The 20,360-nt window shown below is 55.1% G+C and overlaps 7 protein-coding genes across 7 annotated transcripts; 3 read left to right on the top strand and 4 right to left on the bottom strand.

Annotated features, from left to right (window-relative positions):
• Positions 1-989: 989 nt before the first annotated feature.
• Positions 990-6,770, bottom strand: BJX67DRAFT_390216 (uncharacterized protein; the record flags this gene model as incomplete). The annotated part of the gene is made up of 6 exons (XM_071034607.1): positions 6,663-6,770; positions 6,040-6,518; positions 1,651-5,978; positions 1,309-1,343; positions 1,209-1,256; positions 990-1,008 (listed from the first exon to the last, which is right to left on the bottom strand). Exons 1-6 carry the CDS (start codon positions 6,728-6,730, stop codon positions 990-992), a joined length of 4,977 nt encoding a protein of 1,658 aa, XP_070883052.1. The 5' UTR covers positions 6,731-6,770.
• A 795-nt stretch (positions 6,771-7,565) lies between these two features.
• Positions 7,566-12,805, top strand: BJX67DRAFT_390214 (uncharacterized protein; the record flags this gene model as incomplete). The annotated part of the gene is made up of 8 exons (XM_071034606.1): positions 7,566-7,911; positions 7,974-9,015; positions 9,073-9,306; positions 9,360-10,039; positions 10,097-11,520; positions 11,601-11,684; positions 11,755-12,132; positions 12,208-12,805. Exons 1-8 carry the CDS (start codon positions 7,696-7,698, stop codon positions 12,803-12,805), a joined length of 4,656 nt encoding a protein of 1,551 aa, XP_070883051.1. The 5' UTR covers positions 7,566-7,695.
• Positions 12,806-12,829: 24 nt separating this feature from the next.
• On the bottom strand, positions 12,830-14,272 carry BJX67DRAFT_362032 (aminotransferase). The gene is made up of 3 exons (XM_071029945.1): positions 14,121-14,272; positions 13,037-14,051; positions 12,830-12,978 (listed from the first exon to the last, which is right to left on the bottom strand). The coding sequence occupies exons 1-3, from the start codon at positions 14,266-14,268 to the stop codon at positions 12,966-12,968; spliced, it is 1,176 nt and encodes a 391-aa protein (XP_070883050.1). The 5' UTR covers positions 14,269-14,272; the 3' UTR covers positions 12,830-12,965.
• Positions 14,273-14,530: 258 nt separating this feature from the next.
• BJX67DRAFT_362031 (RTA1 domain-containing protein) lies at positions 14,531-15,987 on the top strand. The gene is made up of 2 exons (XM_071029944.1): positions 14,531-14,883; positions 14,947-15,987. The coding sequence occupies exons 1-2, from the start codon at positions 14,680-14,682 to the stop codon at positions 15,871-15,873; spliced, it is 1,131 nt and encodes a 376-aa protein (XP_070883049.1). The 5' UTR covers positions 14,531-14,679; the 3' UTR covers positions 15,874-15,987.
• Positions 15,988-16,101: 114 nt separating this feature from the next.
• BJX67DRAFT_390211 (aminotransferase) lies at positions 16,102-17,554 on the bottom strand (the record flags this gene model as incomplete). Its single annotated transcript, XM_071034605.1, has 5 exons — positions 17,391-17,554; positions 17,297-17,329; positions 17,097-17,237; positions 16,405-17,036; positions 16,102-16,341 (listed from the first exon to the last, which is right to left on the bottom strand). Exons 1-5 carry the CDS (start codon positions 17,425-17,427, stop codon positions 16,102-16,104), a joined length of 1,083 nt encoding a protein of 360 aa, XP_070883048.1. The 5' UTR covers positions 17,428-17,554.
• Positions 17,555-17,996: 442 nt separating this feature from the next.
• On the top strand, positions 17,997-18,763 carry BJX67DRAFT_228535 (uncharacterized protein). The gene is made up of 3 exons (XM_071025875.1): positions 17,997-18,166; positions 18,246-18,483; positions 18,545-18,763. Exons 1-3 carry the CDS (start codon positions 18,030-18,032, stop codon positions 18,623-18,625), a joined length of 456 nt encoding a protein of 151 aa, XP_070883047.1. The 5' UTR covers positions 17,997-18,029; the 3' UTR covers positions 18,626-18,763.
• On the bottom strand, positions 18,743-20,039 carry BJX67DRAFT_390209 (acyl-CoA thioesterase; the record flags this gene model as incomplete). The annotated part of the gene is made up of 2 exons (XM_071034604.1): positions 19,584-20,039; positions 18,743-19,519 (listed from the first exon to the last, which is right to left on the bottom strand). The coding sequence occupies exons 1-2, from the start codon at positions 19,713-19,715 to the stop codon at positions 18,743-18,745; spliced, it is 909 nt and encodes a 302-aa protein (XP_070883046.1). The 5' UTR covers positions 19,716-20,039.
• Between the last annotated feature and the right edge of the window lie 321 nt (positions 20,040-20,360).

Below are 20,360 nucleotides of genomic sequence, written 5' to 3'. Positions count from 1 at the left end.
CATCGCTCACAGAGAAGAAATACCGAAACGTGCCTCACCTGATTGAAGTGTCCAATGTGCGTGTTGGCTGCTTGATCGAGGCGGGCGGATCGAAGAACACGAAGATTGATAAATACCTCTTCCCCGCGGCCATTGCAGCTCGGAATCAGTTTGTCAAGTTTGTCAACAATATCATTCAGCAGGGAATGGCCATGTCAGCCAAAGGCTCCCTGAAAGGGGCATTCGCGTTGCTGCGCGATGCAACCGATCCGGAAACCCAGGAGCCTCTTTCCTTCAAGGAGCTGTGCGGCGAAAGCGCAACATTAGTGGTCGCAGGTACTGTAAATCGGATCTTCTTCTCCATGGATAGGAAACTAACCCACCATCATAGGAACCGATACCACATCGACCGCCCTGGCCGCGTCCATATACTACCTTTGCAACCACCCCAAAGTCTACGAACGCGCCGTGCAAGAAGTTCGCAGCACATTCCAATCCCGCGCTGAAATCTGTCTTGGTCCAAAAGTAAACTCCTGCACGTACCTCCGCGCAGTCATCGAAGAGAGCATGCGTCTGTCGCCCTCTGCCCCAGGTCCCCTCTGGCGCCAGGCCGACGCAGGTGGTGCCACCGTGGATGGACAGTACATCCCTCAGGGCCTTGAAGCATGCACATGCGTATATGCCATCCAGCACGACCCGGAAATATATCCGCAGCCCTTCAAGTTCGTCCCAGAACGGTGGCTGGGACCCGACGCGGTGCCTGAGCCGTATCGTAGCAATTATTCGCCGTTCGCGGGCTTTACTCCCTTCTCAATTGGGCCTCGTGGGTGTATTGGGAAGCCGCTGGCGTACGTTGAGCTGACTTTAACATTGTGCCATATTTTGTATGCTTTCGATATGCGGTTGCCTCAGGGTGTCAACGTAAATGAGGATGCTGAGTACCAGCTGGCCTTGCATATAACGGCTGCTAAAGAGGGCCCCTTGGTTGAGTTCAGGCCTCGTGCAGTGGTTTAAGGAGTGATGAATTTACTGTTATTATTGTTTGCTAGAATTGGTGTCTCAATAACATATTGTCTGCTGAACGCCTCCTTTTATTATAGTTTTGTGATACCTGGTGATGAATGTGCATATATACTTATTCTTATTCCGACACGCTTCTTTGAATTCAGATCAGTAAACTTATGTGGTTCAGGCATCGGGTCCCACAAGATACTCGAGTATGGACACACTGTTGTATATATGACCGTCTTACTACAGATTCTTGTTGCACGACAGCTCTACAAGCCATTGTGATCTACGTAGACTACATCCTGCTTCAGATAGGCTTACCGAGCCACCCTATCATCACCATTGCGTCGTGGACGCTGGCGGAAACATGGATATGCTGTTGCCTAGCGCGGTGGCATAAACGGGCAGATCTCATTCTCACTGCATCTTATATATATATCATTCCCAGGAGTACTCGATCCCGCCTCAGCCTTCAATCCAGCACGTTAACACCCCGAACGACGTATTGCAGCATGATTTACAATTGACATATACATTACTATATACTTCATTGCTATGCAGAACTCCAGATCTAAAAGCAAAATCACGAAAGAGAGGAAAACCCTAGTCCAAGACCATCGCACAACAACAGCCAACACCACCTCCCCTTCCCTAGAACCTGACTGTGGGATCTAGCAGCGTCTCCAGCTCCTTCTGCGGTGCCCATGGCGGCGCACTCTTCAGCTCAAAAAGCCTATTGGAAGCCAACCCCCGATAGAAGAATGAATCGGCCTTCTTCTGCCTCTTCGCTCGCTTGTCCAGATACTCCTTATATTCATGTTCCTCCAGCGTCGCAAACAAATACTTGGGATGCACGACAATGGTCTGCGCGCCCTTCTGTCCGAATCCAAAAGAAGTGACGCTGACCGCACGCATGCTGCCGCGGCCTGTCTCCAAGGACCGATTTAAAAACGCAATCTGCTCGTTCTTCTGCAACTCGGCTTCCACGTTGTCGAGGTTGCGGTTCCCCGGTACGATCCCGGTGTCCAGGATTTGCAGAGCGCCGTTGAGCATCCATGCTCCGGCGGCGCCTTTGGGGTGTCCGGTTAGATATTTCTGGAAGACGCCGAGGATGACATTCCCCTTTGCGCGGCCGAGGTGAGAGAGCTGTGCCTGGATGAGACTGCACTCGTTCTTCTCATTCAGCTTCGTGGACGTCCCGTGAAAGGAGGCGACGTCGAGGTCATCGATAGTAAGACCCCAGACAGCTAATGCCCCGCGCAGGGGCGCTATGCTGGGATCGTTGTGCCAGAAGGCATTGCCCAGGGAGTACTGGGCGTTTGTGAGATCCTTCCGTGCTTCGGCATCAATCTGTGCCGTACGCTCGCGGATATAATCCTCGGCCTCGGATTCCTCAATGTGGGCAATTTCAAGCTCGAGCTCTTCGAGGGCAGTTTTCCTAGCGAACTCGATCTGCTTTTTGCGAAAGTCGAGGCGCTTGCGTCGGTTCGAGATCTTGAGCAGTGGTGAGGAAACGCGTGAAGAGGAGGGCGCGGAGGATCGCGCCTCACGGGCCTTGGAAAGGATCCCCCTGCCAGGCGCAGGAACCGACCGACTCGCCTTGTCGCTGGATGTCTCTGCAAAGGCGATCACGCCGCGTACAGGCAGGCCCATCTCGACGGCAAGTCTTGCTGTTGTGAGGATCTGAACCCCGCAGCCGTGGGATTCCATGAAGCCGTTGCGCGTGCTTGTCGCGGGGCGAGACATCTCGGAGGCCTCGCGGCCCTGCTCGAACTCATCGACCGTGTTGGCGGTCGCTTTCATGTTGGCGAATTCATAGAGAAGCTCTTCGCCGAAACCGTCGCCGCCGCCGACGAAGCAGAATTTCGCTTTGCCACTGATCAGCGTGTCATAGCCCAGCTCTACGGACTCAATTGCGGTTGCGCACGCGCCGACGGGAGTGCGGATTGGCCCGGCAGAGGACATAAGAAGCATGTTCATCCAGGCGCCGATGGTGTTGACGAAGGTCTCTTGCAGGATATCCTTTTGCACTTCCTTTTCCGTGTACTGGCCGCGATACATCTGCTGGAGCGAGTTGAGGCCACCCAGGGAGGAGCCGACGCAGTTGCCCGCCTCCGAGACGTGGATATACCGGTAGATCTCATAGGGGTCGGTGATTCCCGAAGCGAGCAGTGCTTCAATCGAGCAGGCCAGCATGTACAAGGTCACCGGGTCCACCTGTGAGATCACATCGTCCGGGATTCCGTACTTGCGCGCGTCCCAGCCCGTGGGAATCTGCCCGATGACCGTCCGATCCAGCCGCAGCGCCTTGGGGACCATCAGCTTTGCCCCCTTCTTCAAAACCACGCGGCACTGATCCTGATCGCGCCCCTCTGGATCGGGGATAATGTCCACCTTGTCCCCGTGCTCCAGCTTCATTTGCTGCGCGGTAGCTTCGGGCACCTCCAACTCCGGGAAGTCCTCCTGGATGAGCACTTCGTGCAGCAGCTGCTTGTGTTCGGGGTGGTAGTTCGCACCGAACTGGTCGGGCTCAATGAGACGAATACCGGTGTGGGAGAGAATGTGCTCTTCGTACTTCTGCTTAACCTCATGGTCGTGGACACGCTCGTGGGTCTTTGCGTCCACCCAGCCCGGTGAGGGACCGTTCTCGTACTGGACCAGACCCATCAACCAGGCCATTTCAACGCAGCCTTCGAGGGAAAACTCTCCGTAGGCTTCCATCTCCCATCGCGTGCGCGCGTTGCCCCACGGTCCGATCTCCCCAAACCCGGTCACCACGACAACACGGTCGAGGTCGACCATACCCTGGAGGTCGGCTGCGAGGGGCTTAATGTCCTGGTTGTAGTCGATGGTCGGGGGGAAGTCCAGACGGACGTGAGCTGTAGGGGTGGGGGTGGCCGCAGCTTTCGCGGGTTCGGAATCGGCAGTGCATCTGGCTTCCATCTCCAGCTCCTCCAGAAGAGCTCTGCGTGTGTCCGCTGTCTCATTGATCTCTTTGCGCAGCTCCTGCACCTTCTGTCTGAGATCTGGCACCGCGCCCATGCGGCCCGATAAGTCGGCGTAGAGAGGCGCCTCCTCGCAAAGACTGCACATTGGGTTGAACATGAGGCAGAGGAGACACTGCGCCATTTCCTGCTGGGAGAAGGTTCGGCATCCTAGCTCCTCGATGCCTTCCGCTACCACGTTATTCCCGCTCATGAGACCTGTTCCCCGGGTCCAGCCGATCACGGCGCCACAGACGGAAAGGTAATCGGACCAGTCTTCCGAGTGCCAGCGGTTGAAGAGTGCCTCCAGGCCCAGTTTGGACTCACTATAGAGACCGTCTCCACCGAAAACCCCGTGGTTGGGGGAGAGAGGCAGGATGACCTGGGTTGGCCGCGTGTGCGCGCCCTGAGCTTCTTTGCGAGCCTTGACCGCACCGAGCAGGCGCAGCGTGTTGACCATCATGGCCCGATGAGCCAATTCGGAATGCGGGTCGATCTTGTCAATTGTTCGGCCATTCTCGGGCATCGCCGCAAAAGGCAGGATATGATCGAGATCCCAGTGCAGGCCGCCCTGGGCGTCATAGATGTAGTTGACTAGCGCGGTGACATCCTGCACGCTGGCTTGGTTGAAGGGCACGACGACCAGCTCTGACCCGCGAGAACCAGCCTGTGTATACAAGTCCTGGTACATGCGGACCACGCTGGACGAGAAACGGCTCGTAGTTACAATCACGCGAGCACCGCCGGCTAGGAGGCCCTTGAGTACTTCGGCGCCAATGGACCCAACGCCCGCGCCAGTGATGAGAACCGAGCGACCTGCAAAGGACTCTCCGACGGTTGTGGCTTGCTCCAGGACGGCGCGGTACTTCTCCGTGAGGTCGCGGCTGTATGTCCAAGCCGAAGAACCAGCGGCTCGTTGCTTCAGATGCAGGAAGGGCTCCAGCGGTGCTGCCTTCGCCTCCGTGCTTTTTGGAAGATACACCAGATCCGCGAGAGGCACTGGTTCAGCGCGGCCCTGCTCGGTGTAGGAAATCTCGCCCTCTGCGCTGATTGTCGTGCGCGGGCCCCGCTGATCCGGCTGCGCGAGGTATCTCCGTCCGTGCAGCAACGAGTCCCGACATCGCTGAGCAAGCTGCGTAAACAAGGACGACAGCACGGGCTGCTGCTCGAACCGGCCTACAATCCGCTGCAACACATCCAACAGCTTGGGGTCTGCCGCATCCTCAATATGCTTGCATCGATTCGCCGCCGGATCCACCTCTGTCTCACCCCCCGTCCTCGACACCTCATAATACAATTGTAGCAGATCCTGCAACGCCCAGCTCCAAGCGCTATCGAACCTCCTTGCCTTCCTCGCACTAAACACGGGCTGGACGCCGTCGATAAAATCCTCCCCAAGCTCCTGATGAATCTGGTCCAGCGCCAGCCGCAGATCCTTCTCCACGGTCGCCTGCAAATCGTGAACCGCACGCCGGTCCCCATCCAGATCGATATCCAGGTGTTTAGCATAGATCTTCAAGAGCGCCTTTGACAGCGCCTGCTGCCCCCCCGTCAAGGCTGCCAACGTCTTCTGATCCATCACCAAACTTCCCCCTGGTCCCGATGCCTCATCCGCGGCGCCCGAATCCGCGCCCAGCGTCAACCCATGTTCATCGGCGTAGAATTGTACGAGCCCATCGAAGAACGACCGCGCTTCCGGCTCCTCTTTCAGTCTGCTTCCGGGCTGCTGCGCAATCGCCAATAACAAGACAGAATCTTGACGCCCAGCACCCAAGCCCCAGCGGGACTGGAGGTATGTGCGCGCCGTTGCAACGGTGAATTGGCCGGGCATTTTCGACGCGAACATCGCGTGGAGCGCTTTCAGTAACACCTTTCGCATCTGGCCCGTGAAGGTCTTTTGGAGGGCAGCGCTGAGGTCGCTGACTGTGAGGTCTTCGGCGCGGTCGGGGAGAGACCCGAACTCGCTGGCGAGATCGCCGATGATTTCATTTTCTAGGGTTGAGCGGCCTGCGGTCGTTGTTAGATTGATAAATCCATCGCAGCGGGAGAGCTCAATAAATCTACTTACCACCGGCAAGCGATTTGATACTTTGCGTCCCGACTACATCTGTCAGGGGGATCTTCAGAATTCTCGACAACAGTGTGCGAACGATTTCAAAAGCTCGCGCGGGTTGGTCTTCGATGGCTTCCATGCCACCAGTCGGTTCTGCTTTGGCGGGGGCGGGAGAGGGCGCCACCGGAGCAGTGGGACTGCCAGTGGAAGCCTGGGCTTGGGTCTTGGCACCCGGAGCAGGCGCCTCCGCATCAATGCCAATACCAACGCCATGGTCCTCGTAGTAGATATCCTTCCCCTGTTTCTCGGAGGCGAGGAACTGACGTTGCAGCAGGGTGGCTCGGTCGCTGTGCAAGAATTTGGACTGGGCGGTTTGTTTGATCATGTTGGTTAGCGTTGCGGCAGGGCCGATCTCAATGATGCGTTCGGCGCGATATTGGCCGAGTACCACATCTTGAGCTTCGATCCAGCGGACTGGTGAGGCGAATTGGTATCTGGTAAGTGCATAGGGGTGTAAGTACGAAGCGTAACCAGGAACCGAACAGGAGGAGGGGGTGGTAAGGAAGGGGAGAGGGATCAACAGAGCTCATGAACATAAACAATTCAATAGGTGCACAAGGGGGGGAGGATGAACGTACGACATCAGCTCCAAGAGCAGAGTATAGGCAAGCTTCCGCTGCGCGCCATCATCTTGGGCGGCAGCCATGGCTGATCCCTTCGTCTTTCCCTTAGTTTGTTGGAGTGACACGGGTGAATGCTGCACGTAAGAACCCTTTTCAACACTGAATTCCGTCCCAGACGGCCGGAGTTACTATTATACCCTGTGGGCTCGGGGGAATGGCATCTATTTCGAAGAATCCACCAGCAGACTTCGAGATGACCTCAGACCTACTTCCATGTTCCCGGCGAGGCTGGTGCCAGCAGGGCAATAGCAGAAAGTGTCCGTTCTGGCCACTTGGGTGTTCCTACAGCGTTGGGTCGTTGGATTCGCAAGTCTAGAGTGGGTGAAGACCATGTGGCCAGATGCATCCTGCGTATGTATCTACCCGTGTAGTCGTCAAGCGTATATTACTGTATGTATGTAAGGCTGTACTGTACGTATGTATCGTATGGATCTTACGCTCAAGATGATCCTTTTCGATCGCATTATTAGCAACGCAATTCATTGGTCTGCTCGGAAGCCCTAACTAAGCCGAGAACCTTCTCCCGCTTGGCCCACAAGGCTGATCAAATCCCTGAAGTTCGATCCCGCCGCCACGGCGCGCCCGAATCCTTCCAGGCTGTGTAATCGGCTTTCGCTCCTCCTGGCCTTGGGGCCGAGAACGCTGTGTGTTTACGCGAAGTCGAAATTTCCGTTCCGAAGTATACCTGCAGTCCCCTCGACGCAAACCTAGGCGGAGCCCAGTCCGTTTGTCGTTCCAGTGATCAAACACAGCCTCTGGCTTTGGACTTAGTTCTATTCCTGGCTCTGGCTATGCAGGCGGGAGTTGGAGTGGCAGTAAGACCGGCTTTGTCCTGTCCCGGACTGTGCTTTCTTCGTGAAGCAGTGAGGCAGACGCGCAGCAACTCAGTGAAGCATCCCTTTCCCATAAACCCAGGAGGCTGGGTTGTACGTGATGAACGGGGGGTGGATTTGATCCTCTATCTCTGCTTGCTGCCTCTGAACTCGCCATGGCGGGCTCTTGCACGATCGATGAGCACAACCACTTCGGCCCCATAGTTGGAGACGCCTGCTATGGGGGGTTGGACTTTACCTTGTACTTTGAGGAAGCCTTTCTGTCTATCCTTCCTGCTGCAACGTTGATCTTGGCTGCGACCGTCAGGTGTTTCCTGGTTCGCAGCGCCAGTCTCAAAGTAAGGGGGGGCTGGCTGCATTCTCTGAAGCTGGTATGTCTGTCTATAATAACTGATGCCCTGAAAGGCAAACAGAACTGAGTAACCGAACTTAGCTGTTGCTTGCACCCTACTGCATGTCGCAACTCCTGTTACTTGCATTATGGATGAAATCCGGAACCCCAAAGACAGACCTCACAATTGCGTCGACAGTCCTGCGGTTCATTGCCACGCTGCCATGCGGGTATCTATTACACTTACAACATCATCGCTCTCTCCGACCATCGAAGATCCTAAGTATCTACTTCCTCCTCACTCTACTCTTCGACATTCCTCTCGCTCGAACAGTATGGACCATCCAAGGTCTCCGCACCGTCTCCGCCATCTTCATCGCAGGCACAGTAGTGAAAGCCCTCCTTCTGATCCTCGAGACCTGGGAAAAGCAACGCCTGGCGAGACCGATGTACGCGAGTGCTGCCCCTGAGGACTGGACCGGCGTCGTCAACCGCAGTCTCTTCTGGTGGATCAACCCCCTCTTATTCCGAGGCGCGCGCACTAGCCTATCAGTGGGTGACCTCTTCCACCTTGAAAGCTGCTTGCTCCCCGACCCGGACGGCAAGCACCGCGTCGTGGGTCACTGGGAGAATGTTACGGACAAGACCAAGGCAGGCGCGATGGTCGCACCGATGGCCAAAGCCTTGAAATGGGAGCTGATGGCTGGAGTCTTCCCCCGTCTGTGCCAGAGCGGGTTCATCATCTCGCAGCCGTACCTTGTCCGCGCCACGGTCGAGTTGTTTGTTTCTCGGGACCAGCCGGATTCCCGTAGTAAGGCGACACTGTTGATTGGTGCTTATGCGCTCGTTTACGGTGGCATTGCGGTTGCGACTGCGACAGCGCAGCATAAAACGTACCGGGTGATTACGATGATGCGCGCGGCGCTGGTGGATATGATCTTTGAGAAAAGCACGGCCATCAACGCGCATAAGAACGATGACTCGGCGGCCCTGACGCTCATGAGCACGGATATTGAGCGCATTACGCACTGTGGCCGGTACATCCATGATACGTGGGCAAGTCTGATTGAGATTGGCATTGCGTTGTACTTGTTGTATAGAGAACTGGACACAGCAGGTATCGCACCAATCATTATTGCTTTCGGTGAGCCTGGGCCCCTTCTCCTCCCATCCAAATCGTAACATGCTTACCTGAAAATAGGATGCACGGTGACAGCCATGAAGATCGCCATGATGGCCGGTGAGCGACAGAACCTGTGGATTGAGGCTATCCAGAAACGAGTGGCAATCACAGCGGAGATGCTGGGCTCCATGAAGGGAGTCAAGGTATCCGGTCTGACGGATCTCCTGTTTACCAAGATTCAAGCACTGCGAGAGCATGAGATTCTCGCGTCCCTGAAATTCCGCTCGCTTCTGATTGCTGTTGTTGGACTTTGTATGTCTCCATCGTCCTCTCCTATGAATGATTAAGCTAACTAGCGGCACCAGCCAATTTTAATACGCTCATGACGCCCATTGTAAGCTTCACCATCTACGCGATGAGCTCAGGGAGCGCACCAAACGAAATCCTCGGCAGTGCGCGTGCTCTAACCTCCCTGACTCTCTTCAACCTCTTCGCGGTCTTCATCGGCACCCTTGTTGAGTCGATCAGCGAGACAGCAATGGCTCTCGAGTGTCTCGATCGGATCCGCAGCTACCTAGCCCAGGAGGCGCACCAAGATCCGCGCGAGCTCATCCGTTCTCCTGTGACCGAGAAGACCCCCTGCATTGAAGCATTCGAAGTTGACGTTGGATGGAAGAGCGGCGAGCCGTCGATCCTGCACCGGCTCTCCTACCGAATCAAGCGCCACAGTTTTACGATGATTGTGGGCGCTGTGGGCTGCGGAAAGACGACACTGGTGAAGGCGATGCTCGGCGAGGTGAACTGTTTAACGGGCAAGATGAAGGTCCACTGCGACCGCATGGCGTATTGTGGGCAGGAGGCATGGTTGACGAATGGCAGTATACGGCAGAATATCCTTGGGGGTTCGCCATATGACCCGCCGTGGTATTCGACTGTGATTGCGGCTTGCGGGCTGGAGAAAGATTTTACTGAGCTGACTGCCGGCGATCAGACTGCGGTGGGCAGCAAAGGGGTTTCGCTGAGTGGTGGGCAGAAGCAGAGACTAGTATGTATATCCTTCTTGCCTGTTTAGGGCTGCCTTGATATACTGACAAGAGCCCAGGCCCTCGCGCGAGCCCTCTACTCCGGCGTCGAAACTATCCTCCTCGACGACGCTCTCAGCGGACTTGACCCAGCAACGGACGAACACATCTTCACACAGGTCCTCGGTCCCAACGGACTGGCCAGAAAGGAGCGCCTGACCGTGATCATGGTCACGCATGCCGTTCACCGACTTCCCTACGCCGATCACATCATTGCGCTAGATACCGACGGTACCATCCTCGTCCAAGGAACGTTCGACGATTGCTGCAAACGGCTCGATCACATCCAAGGGTTCGCAATCGCCCAACCCCCCGCGATTCAGATGAAGAGCGCCATGCCCAAGGCCGTCGAGGTCACCAAAGCAGCCCCCTACTCTGACGAGGCCATTTCGGACGCGCACAAGTCCAGCGACTACCAGACATACCTGTACTACCTCACCACGGTGCCGTGGCATAACTGGCTAGTATACTGCGGGCTCATGGCCATCTTCGTCTTCCTGCAGGCCTTCCCGACGGTCTGGGTGACCTGGTGGGCGCGAGATAACGACGCTCAGCCGAACAGGAACAGAAGCATGAGGATCGGGGTCTACTGGATGTTCGGCGTGCTCGGCGCCTGCTTCCTCCTCGCAACGGCCTGCTTCTACATGCTCAAGATCGTCGCCAAAACGGCGTCGGTGATCCACTCGCGCCTTCTACGAACCGTCGTCAACGCCCCGATGTCCTTCTTCGCCTCGACCGACTCGGGAACAACCCTCAACCGCTTCAGCCAGGACCTCGAGCTTATCGACATGGAGCTCCCACTCGCCGTTCTCCAGACGTGCCTTGCGCTCTTTCTCTGCGTAGCCCAGCTCATTATCATCTCCGCCTCGGCCCGATATATCACGGCCACGATCCCGCTCTGCGTCTTGGTCTACTGCATCATTGGTACCTTCTACATGCGCACCTCGCGGCAGCTCCGCATCATGGAAATCGAAGCCAAATCACCGCTCTTCTCAAACTTCATGGAGCTGCTTAACGGCCTCGTTACGATCCGCGCCTTCAACTGGGCCGAGCAATACAAGCTCCGCAACCGGGCTCTCCTCGCTGAATCCCAGCGCCCGTACTATCTCCTCTACGCCGTACAGCGCTGGCTCAGTCTCGTCCTCGACATGACCGTTGCTGGGTTTGTGCTTGTACTGATGGGAATTGCGGTGGGAACGATGCATAGTACGAACGCGAGCTCGTTGGGTCTAGCGCTTGTGAATGTTGTTTCGTTGAGTGCGAGTGTTAAAGCTCTTATTACTGATTGGACTGTGCTAGAGACCAGTCTTGGGGCTGTGACTCGGGTGAAGCATTTTACTGAGTCGACTAGGTCGGAGGATATGGTGCGGGAGAAGGATCTCCCGCCGGAGGACTGGACCAGCGGGGGGACCATAGAGTACAGAAACGTTTCAGCGTTCTATCGGTTAGTTTTTCTCGTCCTGTGTCGTCTCTAAAGTTAGGTTGATTGTTTGACTGACTGACTGACTGATTCAATCTCTTTAGGGATCCGTCAAAGCCCGTGTTGAAGAATCTTTCTTTCCGTGTGAAGAAGGGAGAGAAGGTCGCTATTGTCGGCCGCAGTGGAAGGTACATCCAATATACCTCAGCCCGCAGCCCTTCTTTAACCAAGCTACTGCTAACCACAATGTATTCCCAGTGGCAAAAGCACCCTTATCTCCGCGCTGTTCCGGATGATCGAGCTCTGCGAGGGCACTATCTGTGTCGACGGGATCGACATCACCACGCTCCGCCGCCAAGCAATCCGCTCCGCCATCATCGGTCTCCCGCAAGACCCCCTCCTCCTCGAAGGAAGCACAATCCGCGAGAACGTCAATCCATTCGACTACTGCCCCGATGAGGCGGTCATCAACACCCTGAAGCGCGTGGGTCTGTGGGAGATCCTCGAGAGCAAGGATGGGCTGGAGACGATAGGCAGTCCTGAACTGTTGTCGCATGGCCAGAAGCAGTTGCTCTGCATGGCGAAGGCCATGCTGCGGCATGGAAATATCATTGTTTTTGACGAGGCAACGAGTGGGTGCGTATATCCTTTTTTTTTTTTTTCTCTCGTCCCCTTTCATTTGCCATTCGATGAGATCCTAACAAGAAGCAGAGTCGACCCCGAAACCGACGACATGATGCAAGAGCTCATCCGCAGCTGCTTCGCCGAACACACAGTGCTCACCGTGACGCATCGGCTGGACACGATCATCGATTACGACCGCGTGCTCGTTATGGATAACGGCATCCTGCTCGAGAGCGACCCACCGCGGACCCTGCTTTCGCGTCCATCTGTCTTCCGCGAGCTGTACAAGTCCTCGCGCGGCTGGGAAGAGTACGAGCGTCAAGAGCGTGCCGATGCTGAGGCTCGGAGGCGTGAAAAGGCCGAGAAAGAGCGCGCAGAGGAAGAGCTACGTGCACAGAGGGGACTTATTAGTGAGAAGGAGGAGCCAGAGACGGTCAGTGCAATCCGCGAGCATTGGAATGTGGTGAATCAGCTGTTCGGAGGAATTATTCCCAGGACGGTTTCGAGGAGCCGGAGTCGGAGTCGGGCTCGCAGTCGGGAGCATAGTGCAGAGAAGCGAGAGAGCAAAAGGTACAGTGGTGGGGATTGGACTGGCGAGGGCGACGGGGATGGTGGCAATGGGGGGTTGGCGAGGAGGGACACAAAGAGGCATTTGACTGGGCTGGCTGCGAGGGGGCTGCATTAGTTCAGATGGTATTGGATTTAATAATTTAATAGAAGGTGGGCTTGGCGAGAGTTGGGAGATTTACTTCTACTAATGTACATATATGTATATGCTACCCTCGACGCAGAGAAACCACTGTCTCATTTTCAGAGCATTTGTCCTTCAGTTGCTGCTAAGATTGTTATACGCGATAGCTAGACATTCGTTAGTTATGTTTTTCTTTAACTCCCTCCACTGTGTTGACAAACTCACCTCCAAGGATGCTCAACCAGGCCATACTGCACCTCCTCAAGCCACGTTTTCAGCTGCAGACTCACCGGGCCAGCTTCTTCTCCATCCCGTAGACCGCAGGAAATACTCTGGTCTCCCCAGCGAATCGATCTCACCGGCGAGACCACCACCGCCGTCCCGGCACCAAACACCTCCAACAGGCGGCCCTCCTTCGAGGCAGCCGCCAACTCCCGCATGGTGATCCTCCTCTCTACTACTTTCATACCAGAGCCTGCGCCTCCATGCCTCTCCCTTGCGAGCTCCAATATTGACATTCGCGTCACCCCAGGCAGGATCGTCCCATCCAATTGCGGCGTCACCAGCTCTTTCTTCCCTGTGGAAGGGCTCACCCAGACTACAAAGAGATTCATGGTGCCAGCCTCAGTCACAAACTCCTCGCCACTCTCACGATCAGCCAGCAGCCACAAATTCTGCTGGCTCCCTGCCTCCGCGGCCGCTTCCTGCGGCACAATACTCGGCGCGTAGTTCCCCCCGACCTTGAACTCCCCCACACCACCTGGCCACGCGCGCACTGGCGACCGTGTCGCCTGCAACGTGACGGCCTTCATCCCATTGGCAAAGTAATCGCCCATTGGACTGGCAATGACAAACAGCATTGCGCTCCGGGGCCGTGAAACACTAATACTCGCGTCGGTGCCTAGCAACGTCGGCCGCAGGTAAAGGGAGTGACCCGGTAAGTGTGGGATGAATCTCTTTTCGAGATCGACATATTCCGCGAGGAGCTCCAACACACGGGATTCATCGAATATCGGAAGAGCGAGTCTAGCTGCGGATCTGTTGAGTCGCGCCAGGTTCTTCTCGGGCCGGAAAAGCCGCGCGTTGCCATGCGGGTCTTTATACGCTTTCATGCCCTCAAAGCAGGTGAATGCGTAGTGGAGGACGCAGGACGCTGGGTCGAGCCGGAGGGTGTCGTACGGAGTGATTTGCGCATTGTGCCAGCCTTGGGTTGCGGACCATTCGAGTTTGAGGATGTGATCTGTGGCAAGTATAAGCGCTATGTTGCTTGGGAGCAGGTATATATATCGGGTCTATGAGGGACACTTGCCGGTGAAAGACCGCCCAAATTGCAACTCGGACGGGTTGGGCTGTGCTTTGGGAGACTGGGTCTTCTCAATGCGCAGATGCTGGGGTCGAGATGAATAGTGGCGCCTGGCAAGTCCAGGCAAGTGCCAGCGGAACAGCAGCCGTGCCATCAGCGGTGACTGTCTTCTTCCAGACTGGTCGTGATCGGCGCTACTATTAATAAGTAATTCTTTGACAGCTCAGCGGCAGCAATCCTCCTGACGCGGTGATTGGCCAGACTAGTCCACAAAATAAGCTTGCCTGAAAGACTTAGCGGATCCGATCGCACCAATCAGCTGTTTGTGGGGGCTGAAAGCAAATCATGCTGCCTGACTGGGCCCTGTTTGGAACCCTGCTGGGCCAGCCCTGATCTGTCATCCTCCAAGAGTCTTTGTTGGTATAGACTCCCAATACCCTGACCGCCCGTTTCACCTTTTGCTTCTGCCTGAAATGCTGCGACTGGTTATATAGGGTCTCTAGTTCCTCAGTCTGCCCCGTCGGACACAATCCAGCTTTCTGGCCCAAGCCAACCAGACGCCACGATGAGTGCCACCACCACGTCCGCATCGGAGACCAGCACTCCAACATGTCTCTCTGTCCCTCCGAAAGAGAATGGCTATGTGCCGCCCGGCGCGTGTGGCAATATCCTCATGTACGAGGCCAGCTTTGCAGCGCCGGTCCTGTTTTCAGTGTTGTTCGGCCTGACGACGATCATCCATATTGTTCAGGCGATCATGTTCAAGAAGGTATGTCTACACATCGTACTGAAAAAAAAAAGAAGGAAAAGGAAAAGCAGCTCACCAATTCAGCGCTATGCCTGGGTCGTAATCATGGGCTCACTATGGGAACTCCTCGCCTTCATCATGCGGTCTCTGTTCGCGAAAAACCAAAGCAGCGAAGCCTATAACACTCCCTTCACGATCTTCTTCCTCCTCGCCCCAATCTGGGTCAACGCCTTCCTCTACATGACGCTCGGTCGTCTCATCTACTTCTTCCTCCCCAGCGCCCGTCTCGGCGGCATCGGCGCAAAACGCTTCGGACACATCTTCGTCTGGCTGGACATCCTGGCCTTCCTCATCCAGCTCGTTGGCGCGGCATTCACAACGGACACAGAGGCGTCGCAGGACACGATCATGCGCGGGGTGCATATCTACATGGGCGGTATTGGCGCGCAGGAACTATTCATCTTGATTTTCACCGGGCTGTTCATCCACCTGCAGCGGAAGATGGGCGAGATGGAGCGGCATGGAACCTTGGATGCGGAGAAAGTCGGAAGAGGGTCGATTCCGTGGCGGTGGCTGTTTTACGCGATATATGCCTCGCTGTTCCTGATCACGGTGCGTATCATCTTCCGGTTGGCGCAGTATGCGAACGGCACGGATATCGATAACCTGGTGCTGCGGAACGAGTGGTTTGAGTATGTATGGGATGCGGCACCGATTTTTATTGCCTTGGTTATATTGAACGTGGCGCATCCGGGGAGAGTGTTGGTAGGCCCCGATAGCGAGTTCCCGAGGGTGAGTCGGAAGGAGAAGAAGCAAAGAAAGAGGGAGAAGAAGGAGGCCAAGATTGCAGAGAAAGAGGAGAAGAAGGAGAGGAAGAGGAGGAGAAAGTATGGGATCATCGGCGTTGATCCGCTCGATGCGCAGGAGAGGGGTTCCGCCCGGACTTCGCGGCCTCAGGGAGAGAGCCAGAGGACGTGGTATGACAATGGTGGGAATGAGGTGAGGCCGTGATGAAGCGTTCTACTCGTGGTGTAATTTGGTTAGTTCATGGCGTGGGATATCTTTGCAAAATTCTCTTCGATCTTGTTATCATACATCAGTAGCTAATGCAAATATATGAAGAAACTGATATACTATGATGATGGAGATGAAGTAAAGCGAAGGTCTAGATTGATGTCGAGCTCAATATCCTTTTGAAAGAAACCACGGAGCTCAACATGCGGCTGTGAAGGAAATATACTATATACTAGGCAGCACCTCAACCCTCCTCAACCAGCCAAACGGATCCTTCTCGTCGCCTTTCTGGATACCCTTCAAGCGCGTCGACAATTTCTCGCACGCACTGCCAGGTTCATCGCTAGTCTTGTACCTGAACACCTGATCCTTCGAACGATGCGTGATAGAGCGGATGGAGGTGATCATAGCAGCAGTGCCGACGGCAAGAACCTCATCAAAGAATTCCAGCTCGTCGTACGGGATCTGCTCAAATACCAATCAGCCTCTGAGCTTGTGATGTGTAGGAAAGTCTGCATGCAAACTCACCGGCCGAGCCTCGACCCTCCATCCCAGAGACCTCGCCACCTCCACAACACTCGTACTGGTCACACTCTTGATAATGCACTGGCTGTTCGGCACAACCAGCGTGTACTCTTTCTCAACCCCAGATTCAGTATACTTGATTCCCACAAATCCTGATGTACTAAATTCGTCAATCTCGCTCCGGGTCTTACTGTCCAAGTGCAGCGTGATCCCAAACCCCTCCTTCCTCGCCTTATCACTCCACTTCAACACCGGCGCATAATTTCCGCCTACTTTGACGTTGCCCACCCCCAGCGGGGCCGCGCGGTCCAGCTCCTCCAGCACCACCGCGTCAACGGGTAAAGTGCCATGGTATGCGCAGAAGGGCAACACGTACACGACAAACTTGTACTGCGGCCCAGCGGCAACGGGCATCCAGCCGCCTGAGCCGAAAGCGAGAGGGCGAATGTACATGGCTGCCTCGCTGGCGTGCGGGGGCACGAACTCGCTGTTTTTGGCAACGGCGAGATTGACGGAAGCCCAGAAGAGGGGCTCCGAAATGGAGGGAATGGAAACCGCGTCGCAGGAACGTTGCATGCGGAGGGCGTGATCCGCGGGCCGGAAGATTTGAATCTGGCCGTGGGGGTCGCGGTAGGCTGGCATGGCACAATTAGAAGACGGAGATGATAGGGTGTAGGGACAAGGGCGAGACATACCCTTCATCCCCTCAAACACCTGCTGTCCGTAGTTCAGCCCGGGTGCTAGACCGTGGACTTTGAGGTAGTGGTCTTGCACGAAGACGGGATCGGACCAGGTTCCGGTCTGGTAGTTGAAGTCGCTTTCAACATGGCCGTTTACTAGTAAGTCTGGTTAGCATGGAGATGTGAAGACAAGAACGCAGACGCGAGAGGACTACCATCTAGGAAGGAGACGCCGACTTTTTCCCATTCTGTCCGGTATCAGCATGCATTACTCACGCAGCGACAGAGCCAGGATCCGTAAACACATACCAATGTCGCTACGAGGCTCGGCAGGAAAAGCAGACATGTTCACGGTGGCTAACTAGGCTGGGTGCAAATGTGAGTGATTGAAGGCGTGACAATTCTACACTGAGTGATCCCAACAAGCATCAGCATAACTTTTATAGCCAAGTATTCGTTGCCAGAGAACAAGCCATTGACGTCCGTGAAGTTCGTAGCCCGCAAGCTGAACATGCTTGCTTGCATGCTAACTTTGCATTCCTTGGACCGTCTTCTCTCAGCGAGTTTGCATCAGATCATTGGGCTGTTGGGGGCCATTTGTTCTAATTTTGATTTTTGATCTATTTTTTTTTTTTTTTTCCCCAGTCGATGCTTGAAGGAGGTGAGATCCACCGGGTAACAACTTCAAGAACTGCTTCGATTGTGTGTTGTCATAAATACCATACAAACCGTATTACAAACGGCTGTATCTGCAGTAATACTCGCTCTGTATATCTGACTTTCAGCCTCATACAGAGCAAGATGTGGGCCAGTCTCACCCCCAGCCACGGCAAATTGAGGAGCTTCTCCATCCCTGGGGGGCCGTAATCTATATAAATCCATCCCTGGGCGCTCGACCACACGCACCAGCCAGTCGGACACAGCAATAGCAACCACAAGCAGCACACCATGCGCTCAGTCATGATGATCAATCAAACTGCCACGTGGGTCACTCGCTCACTTCGTCCCAGGGCTGCCATGGCCGGCGCTGGCCTTGGCTACCCAAGTCGATACCTCACGACTGTCGAGTCTCCACTGCACGAATTGTAATTATACTCTGCGCCCTTTCCGGCCATTTCCCCGCCGCCGTACCTGCCTCAGTGCTGACAGACATCGTACCTATAGCTTTGTCGTCATATTCAACAAGAAAAACGCCAAAGAGTCAGATCTGGCCCCGGCGGCCCAGACCATCAAGTTCAGGGAGCAGGATGTCATCCTCACCTTCGCGGGCGACATGATGGCCTCCGCGGGGCCGGCCACGGATTCCGCCGCGGAAGTAACCCTAGGAGCCTGCTTTGCGTGCCAGGCGCGCAGCGAGCAGAGAGTGTTGCAGGCGATTCGCGCCCACGAGAACACCGCCAAAGTTAGTAAGATGCTAGCACGAGTCAGCGGGTGGGGGCTAATATGCACATTTTCATACGTAGGGGCTGTGGGATATTGAGACGGTAGAGATTTCTGCGTTGGAGACGGTTCACACGGGAGATTATGAGAGGGTCAGGGAGTAGAGAGTGGAAATTGAGGTGACTTGCGAGTCTTCGTGGACTTCGAGGCTGTATTGGCTGATCCATTTGTACGTACATTCTGTCCGAGTAGGTGTCTCTGCTTATTCCCATCCTCCCATGTCAGAAATCTGTATACCTCCCCAGCACCCCTGATTCTCTAAACCCCGTCACCAAAGGCAGCACCTCCAACCCGGAGAACTTGCCTGCAATCACCATCCCCTTCTGTCTTGCTTCCTCGAATTGCTCTTTACCCCAGCTGTCAGCGGATGCCTTTTCGACCACGACGTCCTCTGGCAGTGGCAACAACCCACACTCTTGCAAAACCCGCTCGGGCATCACAGTGAGCCTCCCCTCCTTGAAGACATACCTTGCCATACAAGACGCCAACACTGCCTTTGCATTTCCCTTGGGATCAAGGTCAAGATCTCCGCTGAAATTCCCGTCCCTGCCCAGCGACCCCTTCTTCACAAAATAACTCACCACATAAACCCACTTCTCATCCCACGCCAGCACGCGACTCCAAATCTCATACCGCTGTAGCGGCTTGATTTCACGATGAAATAAGCAAGAAACACCGCCCAGAGCCATCATGAGGGGCCGTTTGCTTTCCTGTTCGTTGCCGTTGCCGTTGGCTGTCCTGGTCTTCCCCGGAAATGATGCAGTAGAAAGAACATGCTTGAAATGCGCAATCATCAACTGCGTGCGGTTGATGTCGAGGTCTGAAAAGAAAGTGCTGTTGGACTTGTGCAGGTTGTAGTCGCACTCGATGACCGGGTTACTACACTCGGTGACAAAGTAGCTGTAGAGACGCGGGCGGCCCTGGCTGTCGAGCAAGGGCGCTGGGGCAGTTGAGCGCTTCCATACTAGCTCGATGAAGAGACTTTTGAAGAGGCGGTACTGAGTTGAGTGTCTCTGAGTTAGTAGAGAGTTGAAAATCATTGCATTCTTGCGGGTGACTTACGTGCCAGACACCAGGCAGCCCTTTCGCGTTGAGGAAGAGGAATAAAACACCCGCGCCAGTTAAAAGATGGGTGAGGCTGATGGATTCCCAGACTGTGTTGAGGAGGGTTTCGACCGAGGGGGACAGAGCCATTGTTGCTGGCTGATCTGGTGAGCTGTTCACTGAAGAGTTCTGTGAAGGGTGTGGGAGCTGCTGTTGCTCGAATTTCTCGCTCTCGCTCTTGCTCCCTCTGGCCACGGTCTTACTAGTCCTTAGTCAAGCACATAGTCCATGTCAGCAACAAACAGACTCGATTTACCATCCTTCCTGCCAAGCCGTATATGCAGATATTAGCCTCACGAACGAAGGGCTCGCCCCCGCGTGCTGCGCCGGGCGTATCGGTTTCGATCAGCCACGATGCGTAATGACCGCTAGAAAGTTAGGCTCGTTACTTGGTATGAACCGTAACGACAGTTAAACAGTAATGAATGCTAAACGGTAATAACCGCTAGGAAGAATGGCGATGTTGGGGAAGGTTCTGATGATGAGGGCAATGAAGGGCTACAGTCCACAGCCACCAAGCAGGCCCTGCTGGGTTCCAACGACTTCATACGACGGAAATAGTCTTGTGGCTGCCGTGGCCGACGTCGAGAACGGGGTTGTCAGGTTGACTCAGTCTGCGAGCAGAAAGTCTATCTATCGTCCCAAGCCTTGCGCTTCTAAGTCTCGTATGCGCGAGTCTGACCTGTCCATGGCCAGCATCTTCATTCTTTCACTCATCGTTCTCCTTCTTCTGTG

Source organism: Aspergillus lucknowensis (genome assembly GCF_044049455.1).
Source record: "Aspergillus lucknowensis strain CBS 449.75 chromosome Unknown BJX67scaffold_44, whole genome shotgun sequence".
Lineage (NCBI taxonomy): Eukaryota > Fungi > Ascomycota > Eurotiomycetes > Eurotiales > Aspergillaceae > Aspergillus > Aspergillus lucknowensis.
This window is presented reverse-complemented; position numbering and strand designations above follow the sequence as displayed.